This window comes from Gopherus flavomarginatus, chromosome 4, assembly GCF_025201925.1.
Source record: "Gopherus flavomarginatus isolate rGopFla2 chromosome 4, rGopFla2.mat.asm, whole genome shotgun sequence".
Classification (NCBI taxonomy): domain Eukaryota; kingdom Metazoa; phylum Chordata; order Testudines; family Testudinidae; genus Gopherus; species Gopherus flavomarginatus.
The window spans coordinates 206,771,332-206,789,273 of record NC_066620.1 but is presented as its reverse complement, the minus strand read 5'-3'; the positions used below and the strand labels follow the sequence as shown (position 1 = coordinate 206,789,273).

Sequence of the window (17,942 nt, the reverse complement as noted above, 5' to 3'; positions counted from 1 at the left end):
CATAAATGCAGTGGACAAAAGTCAGGCAATGCAAAAGTTAAGGATCCTCCTGGCAAGGCTAACTCAGCCGGGTGTGTGTGGAGGGGAGGTATGTTTGGATTGCTCTTAAATACAAGTCTCACACAAAAAGCTTCATGCAAAGAATTGAAAGGGTGCTAACAGTTCCTAGAGAGAGTTACCACTTTAACCACTTAATTGTATTAAGCCTCTCATATCTCCCAATGTCAGGAATGCCCCAGTATGTGGGATCCAGCCAGTGCTGGATAATAACTGACTATTCACTATCGCAAATTACATGCAACTCCAGCCCCTCGGTAAATAACCCTAAACTCCATCTACAGCACCTGCTCCACCACCCTAGCACCCATGTCCTTCCCAGCAGGCTGACAGCTGCATGCTGCCTCCGGCCCCAACTCCACCTCCAGAACGGCTGGCTCCACCCCCGTTTTACCTCTCCAGACGTAAGGCACCTCCACTGTGCTCTGAGAGGGGTGGGGGGGAGGTGGGTGGAGGGGGGATGGCTGTGACCAAGGAACCAGCTGTTCTCCACATCCCTCTTTCTCAGCCTGTAGTACTTTAAAGTCCATTCATTCCTGAGACGCCTGTGGCTGGTGGGTGCTCCTGTGAATGATATGGGGTCTGGTCCATTGAAACAGCTGGAAAAGCTACCGTTGGCTTCAACTGGCTTTGCATCCGCCCTATGGTGCCTGCTCTCTCATTGCTGGCAGTGGTCACCCTGTATCTTGTCAGTGCAGCGTTAACCCTTTGGACACTGCCCATATATGTACCTATTTCTGCTCCCCTCTCCCTCCCACCAGGAAAGGCTGGTGTCTGTAGGGTTAAAAAGACTCTGTCCATCCTCCAGCATCTCTTATGCCCCCGAGAGTGAATTAGCAGCATCCTTCTTGTTTGAGTGCTTCACGGCTACAGTCTCTTCACCCGCCAGCACCATCCTGCTTCAGATGTTTCCATTAGCCAGGGGTGGCAGAACTGGTAGGCAGGGGGGCTAGAGCTCCTGCAATGGAAATATTGTGGGGGCGCTGCCCCTGCATCAGCTTGCACGTGCCCAGGTGGATTGGGAGGGAGGGGGTTGCAGAGGTGAGGGCTGAACCCAGAGGGGCTAGACTTGCTGCATCAGGGCCTAGGACTGGGTCGAGAAGCTGAAATGGAAGCCCCAGGACTGTCCTTCCAAGCCTGAAGCTGGCTGCCCGCTCCCACCCCTGGCCAAGTCTCAGTACCTCCCCATACTCCTCCTCCTATTCCTTTGTCCCCCTCCACATTTTGCAGGGAGCTTCCACCCTCCTGCCTCTAACTGGGGGCTGCAGCCTCCTCTGTAAACATCCCAAGCTGCTGCTGTGCCAGGGAGCCCCGAGGGGCGGGCGCACCAGCTGACTGAAAGTAGCTTCTGAGCTTTCTCACTCTGTGCGCTCTGTCTCCCAGCCAGCCCCTCTCTCTGGCTGCAGCTCGGTATCCAGGGCAGTTTTGCAGAGAAGATGCTGTAAACGAGGGTGAAGTATCAGAGCTGGCCCTGGCTGCCTGTTTCGCCTCCAGATCCCAACTTCCCCCTAACTTCAATTTGGCCGCAGGTGGAATTATGTCCGACAAAGGCAAGATCTGTTGGGCTCCAGGGTGCCTCTGTTCTCCCGCACTTTCCTTAAGGGAGGGGGAGTTGATGGGAAGAGATTTCCCTTTGGTTTAGGGTAACCAGACAGCAAGTGTGAAAAATCAGGATGGGGTGGGGGGTAATAGGAGCCTATATAAGAAAAAGACCCGAAATTGGGACTGTCCCTATAAAATCGGGACATCTGGTCACCCTACTTTGGTTTGGGAGTGTGGGCTTGTCTACACGGCGAGAAAGCCTGGAATAGTTAGTGTGCACCCTAGCCAATCTGCACTAACCCCTGTGTGGACACTCTTACTCTGCACTAACAGCGCCTCAGTATGCTTCAGCTAATACGCTTCCAAGGTGCCCAGTCAGGGTGTCCACATGAGGATCTAGCACAGGGTAGCCATTGCGCTGTAAAATCACACCCTGGCTTAATGCACACTAGCTGCTCTGTGCAGACAAGCCCTGAATATTGAGCCACTTGTATCTCTCAATTCCAAAGCAGCCTGCAGTGTTGAAGACACATGTCTGGCAAACCAAAGGAAATATGGATTCCATGCAAAGGTGCTGCATTAAAAGAGCATTCAAGTTTGCAGAGCAAAGCACTATAAAATAAATCTGGGACTGTCCAAATTCAGGTTTCCTGCACAAGCATTATTATTTATTTGTATCATCCTAGCAGCCCGGAGCCCCAGAAGCCAGGACCGCATTGTGCTAGGCACAGTGCAAACACAGAATGAAAAGAGGGTCCCTGCCCCAAAGATCTTACAGTCCAAGACAAGTGACTACAGATGGATACAGGCCCACAGAGGAGCACAAAGAAACACTGAGACATAACTTGAACTTCATCCCTTTGGGCTTATGATGGATTTTAATTACAAGATCGCATCCGGTTACCTCTACCGGACCCAGAGCTCGTTCAGTGCGCTGGCCGGATGGTGCACACTGTTGTAAGCCATTTATAGCTTGGTGGAATCTTTCACTGGATCCCTAAAAGGCAAATGAGACCATCTCTGTCGTTGAACTATCAGGTTTCTGCCCTTTCTCACTGAGAGATTAGCTGGGCTGCAGCAGCTTTATCACAGAAAACGCTCCCTGCGTACAAAAATGGCTGAAGAAGTTTTGCCCAATCTTTATTTCAGTTCCCCTTCAGATGCAGAGGAGACCTGGAGAGGTGCAGCCCCATTATGTGGAAGTTGGACAAAATTATTAACAGCCGTAAGAAGCCTATTAGAATGGCAGTGTTTTGGCAACCTTAATGCTGGCCTTACCTAACGTGCTTCAGCTTGTAGTAATTGCAGCCGCTCTGAAAGGATCCAGCCTCCAGGCCCCTTTTCTCGGTGTCTCGTTATTGACCCGGCATTTAGCCCGTGCGGTTAGAACTGGCACTGACGTGAGTAACCTCAGAGCTGACACGGGCCGATGATTTCATTTGCCTAGAACTTGCCTCTCCTCTTCTCTTTCAGGAAGGATACTTATCAAACCCAAGAAGCTGGTGGGAAAACTACCCTCATGTTTTTCTCCCGTAAGCGCTCTGTTCTTCAGCTGACCATTTCCTTCCTCTTTTTAGGTTAATGTGGGGACGTGGCTTGAAAGTCAGTGCCGTGTGAATAGGCAGCATTTACCTTGCTGTGTATTTTCAAAGCACTGTACAAAGGATCTCACAGCCCCTTCCCATGCTGGGATTGCCGGTAAACCCTGCTTTCTACAAAGGTCTTGGGGGACATTTGAAATCTTAATACAAATTCAGGGGGTGGCGGGGTGTAGGGGTGGGCATTGTGTGTTCAGGCGCTTCAGAGCACGTCTGCCCAGGTGGTCTGGGACCCGAGAGGCCTGGGTTCAGTTCTGAGCTCCCAGTGACTTCGGGCAAGTCACTTAACTTCTGTGCCTTAGTTTCCCATCTGTAAAATAGGGATAATTCTCCCGTTCTCATAGGGATGCTGTAACGATGAATTTGGGAAGGTTTGTGAGGATGGGGGATAGATAAGTACCCAGCCGGAAAGAGGGAGCTCCAGTCAGTGTATAGCCAATGTCTGAGAACCATGGGTTCAGAAATTCAGTAGTCATCTGTCCACTCATTAGGATGCTAATAGGGGCAGAGAGATTGGGATTTGCCCAGCCACTCAGCAGCAGAGCTGGGGTTAGAAGTTAGGAGGTTCCTGGCTCCCACTTCCATGCTAGATCCCCAGGAGGAGCTCAGTGCGGTTAGGGGCTGGATGCAGGAATCCCTGGGTGGAATTTGCTGACCTGTGTTACGCAGGAGGTCAGCCTAGGAGGTGACCACAGTGCTCCTCCTGGCCTTGAAATCTGTGACTCTACGTTGTCCTGGCCCAGGACTCCCGGATCCCGTGAATGATTAAACCTTTATATCTGGCCCCTCCTTCCTATGTGTGCACTCCTCTGAATGCTAGTGGGTAACCCGCTCGTAGTGTATGTGCAAAACAGTAGGGTGTGGAGTGCTCTGCGGTGCCCCGTGCAGTGCAAGTGGAGCTTCAGCACCTGCAGGCCAAATCCAGAACGAGTCTGAGGCTGCCAGGCCTGCCAGCGGACACCCAGTGTTGCATTTTGGCTGCTGGCAAATTCTCCTCTCTCTTCCCTCGGGTGCCATAGCTATTAGCTCTTGAAAAGCAGGAACTCCTTGACTACTTCGCCTATGGCCCTAGGCCGGTGCCTTTTTCCCAATCCTCAAAAAAGAGATAACAAAACCAGCCCGAACCTGGCCTTCATCCCCCAGACTGTTTGGGAACCGCTGCTGCCTGCAGGCTCTCTGCCTTGCCCAAGGCTTCCAGGGAAAGTCGGCAGGGGACATACCTCCTGCTGAGTTAATTGGTGTAGTAGATCAGGCAGTCTTCTCCCCCAGCTGGGACTGGGGTAGCTGGTTTGATTTCCAGGGGTCAGCCTGGGGCATGTGCTTTCTGCTCAGAGGAGTTCTCCCCACAACCCCCAAAGGGGTGATGCCCCATCCCAGTCCATCGTATGGGGAGTATTTACACACCTTGAACTTCCAGTCTGGAGCTGGGTTTGCCTGCTAGGCTTTCACCTGTCCTGTCCTTGCGTTTCAGGTTCCAAGTGAAGTTTTTCTACCTTTGCCAGCTGGCCTACTGGCTGCATGCACTGCCTGAACTGTACTTCCAGAAGGTGCGCAAGGTGAGTGCCGGACAGGCCGCACTGCAGGCTTTGCAAAGGCTGCCTCATCCGGTGGAACCACTGGCCAGTGGATTTGCAGTAGCTTTAAGAAGCAAAATGCCAGACTGCATGTGTGGATCCTGGGGAGAAGTGCAAGGCTGGGAAAGGCACAGCTGCTGTGCGTTCCCCTTAGACTTACTGGGAGTGAGCTTGGCAGCTGCTTTCTCTCATCTGGCATAGGTGCCCATGCTACCACATTGCCTTTACACTTGGCCAATTAGATGGAATCTTCACAGCCGCAGGATGACGTTGCACATACCACCGGGAGCACTCCACAAATCTTAGAGGAGCAGGGAGAGCCCCGGACTTACCTCCGTGCTTTGCTGCTCCATTGTGTGCACTGATTCAGATTTCCAAATGTGGACGGTTGAGCTTAATCTTAAACCTTTGTTCCTTTGCCAGGAGGAGATTCCTCGTCACCTGCGGTACATCAGCCTGTACCTGATGCATATAGCTGGAGCATACCTCTTAAAGTGAGTGTTGTGGAGTTTGCTTTAGGGGGCCTGCTAAGAATGATGGGAAAATCCTGGTTTCCAGAGGGCGGGTGCTCAGTACTTGCTGAGGGTTGGGCAGCCAAAATCGCTAGTCGCTGTGAAAATCTTGGCCAACACATTGAGACTTGAGTAAGGGAGGTGATTTAAGAACCAGTAATAAACGCAACAAATGATTAGGCTGTGGAACTCCCAGCTACAGTGTGTTACTGAAGTCGACAGTTTCCAGATAGGATAATAGCTACTCTTAAGAATGAAATTGTCATGTCACGTCAGCTAGAACGGGTGACATGCCGGCACCTAATACTTTCAGAGCATCATACAACGCAAAAGTCTGCGAGCTGTAAGTCTCAGGCTGGAAGGTATGATCCTCTTTTTGGTGTCAGGAAAGTCTTTTCTCACAGGGTTGGTATTGCACAGTTGGACAAATGCATTCTAAAGGCTTTCATATGTGAGAAGAAGCAGGGTCCGGTGACTAGTGCGCTGGACTACAATTCAAGAGACCTTGGCTTCTGTTCCCGGCTCTGCTACCGATCTGCTCAGTGATAGTGGGCTCTGTGCCTCAGTTTCTCCTTAAACCATGTCATGTCTATTTCAATTGTAACCTGTCTGGGACAGGCATGTGTAAGTCCAAGGCCCAGCATAACTGAAGACTGAAGAATTTAGTCCGCAGAACAAACACAAAATAGTGGTAATATGGCAGATGGCTGACTGGAGCTCAGGTCTGTTCCAGTATGGCAATGCTTGTGTCTTCTCTCTTTAGCCTAACCCGCCTGGGGCTTATCCTCTTGCTGCTGCAGTACTTTGCTGAATTCCTCTTCCACATGGCCCGTCTCTTCTACTTCACGGACGAGAACAACGAGAAGCTGTAAGTGTGCCGAGCTGAGAGGAAAGATTCGCCCCTTGCCGGCCAGAACGGTCATCAAATGGAATCTAGGAGGAGCAGGGGAGTCTGTCTTCCTTCTCCAGAACGGATCTGCAAGGGGTCTCTCACCTTGGGGCTGGAGGGAGAGGTCATGCGTGCTTCATTTCCTGACTAGCTTGTTGGGAGTGGGCTGGGAGATCTCCACAGCATAGGTATGAAGAGGGCACTCGAGGCCGGATTAACTCCAGGTTTGATTTGGTAGGTATAAGAACACCTGATCAGTGGAGCCTGTGAAGAGCCTGGGACCTTGTGTAGTCATGTACAGTGGTGCAAAGTTGGGGAGGTGGTGTGGTCTAGTGGATAGATCATGGGCCTGGGAATCAGGAGACTTGGGTTTTATCCCTAGCTCTACTGCTGGCCTTCTGAGAGATATTGGGCCAGTCCCATCTTGTCCCCGTGCCTCTGTTTACCCTCCCACCCTTTGTCTTGTCTATTTAAACTCATCAAGACATACTCTCACTAGGTGTATGTGTAGGGCCTAGCGCAGTGGGGCCCTGATCTCAGTTAGGGCAGCAGCGTGCTTTCCTAACACAAAGAATAATGAATATAGAAAGATACTGGAATGGTAGTGACATTTGATGCTCCTGTTGCAGTGGGGTGCATGACCATGCACAGCAAAGGGTATCAGAGAATCGGACCCGAAGTCCACCCTGGGCCTGAAATTCACTAGTGCCAACTGTGGGCAAATGTGCCAGGAGACCCTACGTGCATGCACCAAGTGATGTGTTCTGGAGTGGAAGGTTGACAGCCTTGGGGACTTAAGCTCTGCCCATCCTGTTCAGCATGGGCACCAGCCAACCAGCCTCCCGCTTGACTTGGCAGGGCCATCTCATGCGTGGCCTGTTCAGGCAATGGCACCCGTGCTGAGGCTGCAGGAATGGGGCCGGCTGTGACAGTTGCATAGCACTCCTAGGCTGAAGTAACCTCTCTTCCCCCAAAGTTCAACCCTGTTAAAGGTGGGTCCCCATGAACAATGTGCTGCTCCTGGGCGTCTTGAGGCCGTTTCCTGGCCTGAATGTCTGCGTCTCGCGACTCCTGCTGCCCTGGGTAGGCTGGGTGTGCGCCCCCACTGCAGATGGAGGCTTGTCCCAGTGACGTTCCTGTTTGAATTCACACAGGTTTAATGCCTGGGCAGTGGTGTTCGTGGTCACCCGGCTCTTCACCCTCACCCTTTCCGTGCTGGTCATTGGCTTTGGGCTGGCTCGGGTGGAGAACCAGATGTTCGACCTGGAGAAAGGAAACTTCAACACTCTGCCTTCCAGGTAAGACATGGCCACATGCTGCTCCATCAGCTTCCTGCCCGTAGGCTGAAATTCTCTGCCGGATTGCTTAACGCATGCTCACATAGTCAGGAAAGGGACTGATGAAAGCAGTAGGGATGCCCGTGTTCAGGTTCTCTACCCATCCACTCTCACTCGACTCCTCAGGGCTGGCTGCAAAGTCAGAGGGGTCTGAAAATCCAACTGTCTTCTGCTTGGAACTTCTCCCGTACCGAGGGTTTTGTAGATGCAACATAACGCTGGGCGAGCAAGCTGGATGCTAGGCTGTCTTGAGGCTCAGCAAAATTGTCTGTGAACCGTACTGTTAAGAAAAGATAAAATCCTTGTTTGTTCAGTAGAGGGACAAAGAGATCCCTCATGTAAGGAGGTGGCATTTACGTACAATCACTTTTCTAGCCATAACTGCAATTTAAGGGACTTGGTCAACATGAATTCCCCTTCTGTCTGGCTGTGTCTTCCCTCCTGTTGTCAGAGAGGAGCCTAGGGACGTGACAGGTGTGATTGTACCTAAGCAAAAATTGGCGGCAGGGCTGGCACCTGGAACAACTACTCCCTTTCCTCAGGTGTCCTCCCAGGACTGGTCTGTGGGCTCTGGAGAGCACCAGCCTCTGCAGCATTGAGATCGCTGTGGTCTTTGGGTATGAAGGGCCATTTATTAGCTGGCTTGGTTGGGTTTGGAAGTGGCTGTAGGGATCCTGGCTTCAGCCTCTCTGCTCCGTTCTCAGCCTGGCTCTTCTCTGCCCCCACCCCCAGGATGTTTGTGCTGTCCCTGGTGTGCCTTTTCCAGGCCTGGATGATGTGGCACTTCATCCGGTTCCAGCTGCGGCGCTGGCGGGAGTACCGGGCCGAGCAGAGCGCCAGGCAGAAAGCCGCCGCCCTCACCAAACAGCAGTCCAAGCCCATCAAGAGGGAGTCGGGTAAGTGCCGGGGTGGGGTGCTGAGAGCAGGGCCGCGTGTGGCTGAGCTGGGGGCAAGAGGTAAGGGCCCAGGCTGCCGTCGGGTCCCTTCCTCTGCTGCAGCTCTGTCCTAGGGTTGTCAACTTTGTTTGCAGAGAACTGAACACTGCTGCCCTGCAGCTCCATCCCTTCTCCGAGACCCCACCCACCACTCCACCCCCCCGCCCTTCTTCCATCACTCGCTCGCCCCCACTCTCGCTCATTTTCACCAGGCTGAGGTAGTGGGTTGGGCCACAGGGGAGGTGAGGGCTCCGGCTGGAGCTGTGGACTCTGGGGTGGGGCCAGAAATGAGGGGTTCAAAGTGCAGGAGGGGGCCCAGGGGTGGGGCAGAGGTTGAGGCACAGGAGGGGATTTGGTGTACAGGCTCTGCGTGGCGCATAACTCAGGTGGCTTCCAGGAAGCAGCTGGCATGTCCCTCCAGCTCCTAGGCACGGGGCAGAGTTGGCCACAGGGGCTCAGTGCCCTGCCCTCATCTGCAGGTGCCGCCCCTGCAGCTCCCATTGGCCATGGTTCCCAGCCAATGGGAGCTGCAGAGCTGGTGCTTGGGAAGGGGGCAGCGCACTGAGCTACTGTGGCTACCCTTGAGCCTAGGGACCGCAGGGACCTGGCTGCCATTTCCAGGAGCTGTGCAGAGCCAGGGCAGGCAGAGAGACTGCCTTAATCCCACTGCACCACCGAGCAGACATTTAACAGCCTGGTCAGCAATGCTCACGCACCACCAGCATCCCTTTTCGAACAGGTGTTCTGGTCGAAAACCGGATGCCTGGCAATGCCACTCTGCCTGTCCAGCACTGTGGTGCCCTGAAGACTGTGCTGGGGCCTTGCTCAAGAGCGACAGTGTTCCATGAGGCAACCCAACCCTGTGGGGTCTGGTGGCACCACGGCACAAGGTGGAAGGGCTGCAGGGTGCTGATGTCCCCCTGCAATCCTGCATGAGCCCAGGGCAGAAGAAGCTGCGGACATGACAGTTCTTACCCCTGGCGCTAAGCGCTCGCCCCCTCTAGGCCAATGAGGCCCCAGTCAAGCGTCCCTGACTCGCTGTGCTCCCCTGCCCCCAGGTTACCATGAAAACGGAGTGGTGAAAGCCGAGAACGGAACCTCCCCCCGCACCAAGAAGCTCAAGTCTCCGTAGAGCTGAAGGCTCGTCTGCCAGGGAGGAGGGTGAGAGACCAGGACTAGGCACCAGCCCCTCCCTCGGCCTCCCAGGTGCTGAATGGCTTGGAAAGTCTCATCTCCCCTCCCTCCTCCGCAAACCATTTGCAATAAAACCAAAAAACCTTGCTCCATCACATGGCCTGCAGGAGCCAGACCCAAACCTCCTGTCCTCTCCTTCCTCTCAGTTTTATTGTCAATCAGCGTGCAATTTTTTTCCCCCTCTTTTTGAGTGTTTTTTCTTCCTGTTGTGTTTTTGTTACAAATGGGATGGTTCCAAGCAAACAGTCCCTTTCCTAAAGCAGGTTCTTCCGCTACCCTTTGGGCATTGCCCTGCATCCTGGCCTTGGAGGGGCAGGCGGCTGCTTTAAGGTGCCCAGTGACCATGAGGGTAGAGATTTGGGGAGCTGGGGGAGCCATGCCCTGTGCGCAGAAAACCTCTCGGTATCAGGGTGGCATCCTTGGGTGGTCTTGCCGCGGCTGGAGTTCCTGGGTGAATTGCAGAGCAGCCTTGCATCCAGCACGTCCAGCAGGATTGCAGAGGCAGGCCAGGTCTGGATTGGGCCTGTTGCATCAGGGCACAGGGCGGTGACCTCAGATGTGCTTTGCATCATGCTGGAGTTCCGGCAAGTGGCATCCCTAGCAGTCTGCAGCAGGAGATGAGCTCTGAGGCTAGTTCTGCCCACCTCTCTCCCTCCCTTAGGTCCGGTGATTAGACTCTGCCTCTGCCCTGGAATTGCTAGTGCCTTACTTGGGATGATGTCACTCAGGGAGTAGCTCAGGCCAAACTCAATTGAGGAGGTATAAGCCCTGAGACCCCCACCAGCAGGTCAGCTCTGGTCCCCCACGTCGCTGCTCCTTCAGGAGGTGCTGCTTTATCTCACCTAAGTGCTGGCTTAATCCTGTGGTGTTGTGTTCGGGTAGCACTCGTGCTGCATGCAGGAGAGCAGATTCCCTGCCACTCAGAGTTTATCTGTAAGGAGGCCTTTCACCTCATGCCTCATCGCTGCCCTGAGCTACCCCCGCCATCCCAGGCCAGCTGTGCCCTCTCTGCTCCAGCTACAGCGACCAGCTTCTGTCTTTCCGCTTCACAGGCCTCATATCCCCTGAGGGGATTGTTAATCCAGGATCCAGCCCATGCATCCCTTCCTGGGCTGGGTGAGAATAGCAGAGAGCAGCCTGTGGAAGTGGGAGTGCCTCTCGCTCGATCCATGCCACCTCCCTCCCCAGCTGGTGGATGGAATCATCTCAAATTTACCTCAGAGGCCGCCTCTTTCATATGATCACTCTCCCTCGACCCCTTGTTGGCTGCGTATGTTGGAAGGAGATGTGCGGGAATTGTTCAAGCACCCACTGATTTTGTCCCCTGCTCTTTTCTGAATGAATGGAGCCGTCCCACTTGAAGGGCTCTTTCAGTGCCATGTGCTGGTCAAGACTGGCCAGGTTGCCCTGCAGCAGAGGGTATTTCTCTCTGAGGAAAGTTCCCATAAGCCAGACTTTGCAGTGGGCATGGTTCAGTGCAGTGAGGTGACTTGGTGCTGCCCTTCTGATTCGCTGAGGTGGGAGCTTCCCTCTTGGCAAAGCTGGCTTAGCTGCCCTTTCTGTTGGGGTGATGGGTAGCATTTCCTTTTGGCTGAGCGTGGAGAGGGTGTCGCTGCTCCCAAAGGGGCAGGGAGAGAGGCAGGCAGGGGGTAGCAGGGGGTGAAGTGTCATGGAATCTCTTCTAATGCAGATTGGGATCAGGGTTCTTCCTTCCTAGCTGGGGTGAGTGACCTGGGCCAGAATAAACCAAACACGTTGTTCCTGACTTGTTTCATGCTCCTCCCCATGGCCTTCCTTACTGGAGGTGATTGTAACTCATGCTCTCTGGCCTTTTGTTTTTTTGGGGTGGTGAAAGGAACTGGCTGGCTGTGCTGCTTTCACAGATTTTGAGTCCTCTCCACACCTGTTCTCTCCCCAGCACGGGCAGGGGCTGCCAATGTGGGAGACAGAATACCTGGGAGCCTGAATGCAGCTGGTCAGATTCCATTCCTTCCCCCATCCCCCAGGAGCTTTGAATGTCAAAGGAGAGCCACTGGCTGGGATCTCCCAGGGATCTTCCTCCCGCTTCCCCAGTATCTTGGAGCAGAGCACCTGGGAATACCTTGTGACTGTCCCTCCTTGTCCCTGGCTGGACAGATACTAGCAAAGCCAGCACTTGGGCAGAGCAGCGGAACCAGGCAGGAAAGGAATGTTACACGAGCGAGCGAGCTGGACACATGCTGTTAGCCCCCGGACCTAGCACAGTTCACCCTTCCATCCGTCTCCCCTTTCTCGTCCGCTCCCAGCGGGGGATCGCTGAGCTCTGCAGGGACTGACTGCTCCCCAGACCTCTCCAGAGCCGGAGCTGGCCTTGCTTCTCTGATGTCAGAGACTTACTGCAGCTGAGGAGCTGAGCCTCCTGGTTAAAAGGTGGCTTGTTGTCAGAGCCAAATAAACCAGACTGCTGAATGATTCCTTCCCCCAGCCTGCCCTGCTCCAGGCAGCCTTTCCTCTGGCACAAGTCTGCGAGGCCGTAAAGTAGCTCATTGTCTCTATATACCAAGTGCCTTACATTGCGGTGTAGTCTATAATCTCTTGCCTACACACTGCCTCAATAGTTCCGTGCCCTCAGGCTCTGTGTATATGTCTGATGTGTATGTTCCATATTTAGTCACTGGGGAAAGGGACAGTTCACGCTGGAAGTAGCCCCTCGTTTTCTATGCCTTTTCGATTTGTAGAATGGTTCCTTCCTCGGTGGCTAAAATCTCCTTCCCTTTTTCTGCCTAGATCGGTTGGCCCCTGCAGTGATGCCCCTTGGCTGCCATTTCACAGGCATCACTGGGGTCATTTGTGGCTGGAGGGGCTCCCATCCCATCCCTCCCCTCCCTCCCAACACAGAAACTCTTGCGCTTCTCTCCTCCAGTGCACCTACCATCTCTGGCTCTGCAGACACTGGTGCAGCTCTCTTTGCATTTCCTAGCAAACCAAAACTTCCTCTCTATCCTGGAGAACCTCTTCCTCATAGAGATAGATTCTTTTCTTTTCCAGTCTCTAGCGTTAACTCTTTCATCAACCAATCCGTGTACAAAGGTGCAGAGCGCCGGGGGAAGGAGACCCACTTCTCAAATGGGTCCTCTTCTTGGGCCCCATCCCACAAAGTGCTGCGCATCTTCTGCAACAGTTTGAGTGCCCCCATCTGCTAGAAAGCTGAGGGCACTCAGAATCATGCAGAATTGGGACCTGGGTCCCGGATTCAGTGTTATAGCACTGCTACTCCACTCCCTCTTGGGTGGTGCAATAACCCGCCTGGATCGTGGTCACTCCTGCAGTGTTTGCATCCATCACCAAACCCTGGGAGGGGAGTATCCCTGAGATGAGGTCAAGTTGTGATAATTGCATGGAGCACAGAATGTCTCCTCACCTGGGCTGTGGCAAAGTCTCTTAAGAACCAGCAGTTCTTCTCCCTCTCCTTGTCCCAGATGGATCTTAGAGGGGTGGATGTTGGGGAGAATGTAGCATTTTGCAGATCAGTATCTTTTTAAAAAAAAAAAAAAAGTTTGTTGAATGAATCTTCCTTGCTCAACGGGGCATTGAAGTTTGTATTTTTGTAGGATGACTTTTCCTTGCCTATCATACACAGATGTAGCAAATAAGGGATGAGTTTCTCCCTGGTTTTTCTATTAAGTGGAGGATGGTCTCTCTTCAGAACTAGTCATGAAATCTGTAGATGGGTGGTCTTCATTCCAGTGGATTGGAGTTACAGCTACATCTGACTATGGAGTCCAGTAGTTGGAAGCTCCTGCTATGGCTGACTTCTCTCTATAGTAGAGGGTGTCTACAGCTGTTGACTGTACAGCTATAGCAGCTCCTTTGAGTGCATAACAGAAGGCTTGAGTTGGCAGTCTTTATATTGACACTATAAACTGGGTCACTTGTCTCCCTATGTCATGTGTACTTCTTGCCAGAGGGAGGGATGGACACAAGATGCAAAGTTTGGGTGGGTCCTTGTATCTCTCTTTTTAACCTGTTTAATTCTGCGGACCAAACTTCAACAAAGAAACTCAAGGAAAATTCTGTTCTTCCATATTTATGCTTTAGTGCAAACGTTCTCTTCCTTTGTTGTGTATTTTAATTTGGTTTGGTTTGGGGGGGGTTGGTTTTTTGGATAACTGTTTCAACTCCCCCCCCACACACACACACACATTTTTATTCTTTCTGTTTCGTTTAAAAAATAAAAACCAATTTTGTACGGATTTTTTTTTTTTGTTAAATGGCTTTTGTGAGCAAACTCTCAACAAAGATATTTTCTGAAATAATAAAAGGCATAGAATCATCAACTGGTGCTTAACACTGCTGTGTGTGTGTTTCCTCAATTTGCAAATACCTGATTGCTATGACTAGCGATTCTAGTGTTCCCAAAGCATGATGGGACAGACCCATCAGGTATGGCAGAGAAAAGCGCCATCTGCTCCATTTGGTGTTTGACCTTCTGTCTTTGTCATAGACAACACATCTTCTGGTGGCTGGCTCTTCCCATGGCTAGGACCTGTTCCGTGGTTTGGGTGCAGGCAGTGTATATGGGAAGTGATTCCTGCCCAATATGCTGAGAAAGCAAGTGGATTCTGAAGGGTGATTCTATGGCTTCATGCACCAGTGGCCTGTGCTAAGGGCCACATGTCCATGGAAAGACTCTCAGTGATTACGACAGGCTGGGGATCGGGCTGCAGCTCTGGACCTACTGGTGAGGGCTGGAAGCAGGTTCTGGAAGCTGAGGAGGAGCAGAGATGGCCCAGTGGTGGCCTTATCGATGTTCCGAATAAAGAACGACACAGATAGCCCCAGAAGGCGAGAGCCTAACCTAGAGGGTGGGAGCTGGTGTGCAGCTGAGTCCCGTGTGGGGTTGTGTGTTGGAATTCTCAAGTATCTGAGAGGAAATGGGAACCCCCACCCTGAAAAGGGATGGATAAAATAAGCATTTTGCTCAGAAGAGGTGCCTAATGGTGGAGACCTGCACCATCTCTATCCTAGTTGCTCCTCACTGGCGCAGTTGGCTGGCTGACCTAGGGCACAATGGGGGCGGGTGGGTCTGTGGCACCTTTCTTCATGTAAGGGGGAGCGACCAGACTTTTTAAACAGGGTGAGAGTGCTATAAACTCACCCTGACCATGTCTCTCTCTTCACTGTAGGGAAACAGCATCGCTTCCGCATGGAACCAGCATTTCTAGTAGGGCAAATAAAGTGAGGGAATGTCCTGTGGGGGGGGGGGGGAGAGGGAGAATATGTATCTAAATCCATTCTCCATAACCTGGGGCACGTTATTTAATCTGCTCTGAATCTCAGTTCCCCCATGTGTTAAAATCCCTCCTTTCTCCCATTACTTCGGGTATGGTGGGAAGTCTCTCCTGCAAAATCTAGCCCAGCAGGGCTGCTGCCAGGGGCCTGCCTCTACGGGAATTGCTGTCACGAACCACACAAGAGTGCAGCATTGAATTCTGTTTTAAGCCAGCAGAAAGCTATTTATTTGATCTTTTGCTGTAATCCTCAGCTATTCAGGCTACTTGGTGGGTGGATTTACAGCAGACACACGTATCTGCCATTTCGCAGCAGACATGGCTGCTGGGGTTCGGATACCAAAGCACCTTGCACAATGGGGTCCTGCTCCATGGCTGGGGCCTTTAGGCCCCTTCTGCTGCAACATCATAAATTGAAATGGTACCCAGTTGCTTTTTGCTTCTCAGGAGATTTAGTCCTCCTTGGGCAGTCTGTATGAAAGGCCTGGAGCTCTCAATCCATCCAGTCTATCCTGTCTCCCCTCAGAGCCTAGGAAGAGACAACCTGGAACAATGTGGAGTCATTTCTTTACTACAAATGAAGCCTTTTCTACAGGCTCTGCTAGCAGGCCCTGCATTTGGGACATTGAGCTCAGTGAGGCAGGAAGGTAAGTGGGGCAGAGATGAGGTGACCTGGTGCCGAAGGGCTGAGCAGCACTCAATGAAGCGAGGGGGGGAGTCTAGAGGTACAACCTTTGAATATGTGTCATTTCAGCTGGGACAGTCTTGGCTAGGTTGTCTCTCCCCTTCTGGGGGCAGCTCAGCAGGAGAATGCTCTGATGAAGTCATGGTAACTGATCTGGTTCTCCCCATGCGAACACAGGCTGATTAGCTGGAAAAGAAACAGCAGCGTGAGGAGAGGGGAGAAGTACAGTCACGTTTCCCTAAATAATAACTCCAGTGAGCAGTTCTGGGGGCCAGGGCAAAGGGCCCCATTCTTCCCTGTAGGGAGTAACCCACCTACAGGAGAGGAAAACTTTCCCTTATAATAAATAGCCCCATTCGCTTAGGAGTAACCTGCCCCATGAAATTTCAACCCAGCTTTCTCCTCATTCTAGCACGAAGAAGCCAAATGTTCCCCGCCCTTCACCTACAGACCTCGAGGGATCCACAGGAACGGAGAGGGACCCACATGGGTGCCCCTTGCCTCTGCTGTCCAGACGTAGAAGGTCCCACTGACACAGCTCCTAAGGAACCATTTCCCTGTTGCAGCAGCTCTCAGCCCCTGCCTAAAGGCAGCGGAGGGAACAGCATATATGAACTGCCACTGGCTGCATTACCGATCCTGGGGGCTTTTAGGGGGTGGGTAGAGTTTTTAATGGGGTAGCTAGTGTCTCCTCTGTAACACCATGGGATCATCATAACTCCTCTGAAAGATTTACTCACCCTCTGTCACCTTGTTTGCACGGTCACTTGTGTGATGGATACATACTTGGTTAATTATTTCTGGTTTGGAGGTAAGCGTTAGCTGCTGCTTGGTGCCTGCAGCTCTGGTATCTAGACACGGGCTCTAGGCACCTTATGTATTATACAGCTAGCCTAGAGGGGCGGTCCTGAGGCTAAGGCCCTGGCTTGGGACTCAAAGTTGGGTTCAATTCTTGGCCTTGGCCAGGGTGACCTGGGGCACATTATTGAATCTGCTCTGAATCTCAGTTCCCCCATGTGTTAGAATGGGGATAACAGTCCCTCCTTTCTCCCATTATTTTGGGTGTAGCGGGAAGAATCTTCCGCAGAATCTAGCACAGCAGGGCCCTGGTGATGAAATAACCTTGTTGCCTTTACTAAAATACCAAAGAAACAAGTCTTGCTCAAATGCATTGTTTTAAATCTATTTGATCCCTTGGCTATCATTCAATCTAATTTTTGCTAATTTTATTAAGAAAATGGGGGACATAGTCCCCAGGTTTTATACATTTCTTCAGCTGGAGAAGTTTTCTGCACTTGTATCTCTAACAGACACAGCAGTTTATGCTGAGGAAACCCAAGTTAACATTTGTGTTCAACTACCTTTGGTTTCTTCCCTCACACACATGGTTCTCGGTCCTGTTTCCTGCAAGGCAGCCTGTGATTTCTGCTGGCTTCTGCTCATGGCCCCATAGCTGTATTGCCGTTGACCCATATTAGCTAAGCCCATAAGGTTATCCAGCCTTAGTCGAGGCCTGAGGAGGAGATGGTGGAGATGCCATGCAGGCTTCGGCTTACTGTACCTTCTTGGCAGTTCAGCTGGGATGCGATATGCAAAGGCAATCGGTGATCAGAAGCTGCCCTGCAGGAAGAATGACTGTGGTGCCCATGACAACATACCCGTAGAGGAAGGCTAAATACTTGGCTTCCAGTGCTATCTTGAGGCCTATATGGGATTGGATTCCTCCCCTCTTCCACCCCTCCACTGCTTCTGTTTAACGCACTGGGGTGAAGTGGTTTTCACCTCAGGGTTTGAAGGAATTTCTCTCACCTCTTGCTAGTCCCAGTGCCAGACTGTCTGTGTGGGTCTCCTCTGCCTCTGGGGCCCTGAGCAGAGATGCTCCCGGAGGAGGGGGGATAGCACACAGTCTAGTTCATGGCATTGCCCAGGGATGGGGCACTGCCAGCAATTGGGCTTGGCTTGGCTGCCTTCTGTAAATGGAGAGGGAAGCTCCTTTGGAAGAGGCAAGGCAAGTGAGAGAGGACAGTGTTATGTGCAATATTATGTGGCTCCCAGGTCAATGTTTCAGCTAAAAGCCAAACTTCACACAAGCTGACCACGCTGCCTCCTGACCTTGTTAACCAGGGCGTCGCTGACCGGCAGGTTGAAGCGGTTGCAGAGGGCAAAGAACTCAGCTTTGTCGAGGAATCCGGAGCCATCCTTGTCATGGTGAAGGAACGCTTCCCGCATGCTGCTGTTACTCAAGTAGTTATGGTGCTTCAGCTGCTCCTGAACCTGCTTCACTAGCTCCTCCAGTTCCTGCCTGCCTGTTCCCGCTGCTGACTGGCTGTGGAGGGAGGAAGGAAGGAA

At 52.3% G+C, this 17,942-nt stretch overlaps 2 protein-coding genes across 2 annotated transcripts in view; one reads left to right on the top strand and one right to left on the bottom strand.

Moving 5' to 3' along the window:
• Positions 1-13,954, top strand: part of TRAM2 (translocation associated membrane protein 2) — a 53,617-nt gene extending 39,663 nt beyond the window's left edge. Inside the window, exons 5-11 of the mRNA XM_050948910.1 lie at positions 3,073-3,131; positions 4,669-4,753; positions 5,195-5,265; positions 6,047-6,151; positions 7,327-7,470; positions 8,242-8,405; positions 9,503-13,954. Of these exons, the coding sequence (XP_050804867.1) occupies positions 3,073-3,131; positions 4,669-4,753; positions 5,195-5,265; positions 6,047-6,151; positions 7,327-7,470; positions 8,242-8,405; positions 9,503-9,576 (702 nt within the window). The 3' untranslated portion in view covers positions 9,577-13,954. The remainder of the gene's footprint in view (positions 1-3,072; positions 3,132-4,668; positions 4,754-5,194; positions 5,266-6,046; positions 6,152-7,326; positions 7,471-8,241; positions 8,406-9,502) is intronic.
• EFHC1 (EF-hand domain containing 1) overlaps positions 13,765-17,942 on the bottom strand; it is a 26,107-nt gene continuing 21,929 nt past the window's right edge. The window contains exons 10-11 of the mRNA XM_050948821.1: positions 17,706-17,919; positions 13,765-15,779 (exon numbers count right to left, since the gene is read on the bottom strand). Coding sequence (XP_050804778.1) covers positions 15,708-15,779; positions 17,706-17,919 — 286 coding nt within the window. The 3' untranslated portion in view covers positions 13,765-15,707. The remainder of the gene's footprint in view (positions 15,780-17,705; positions 17,920-17,942) is intronic.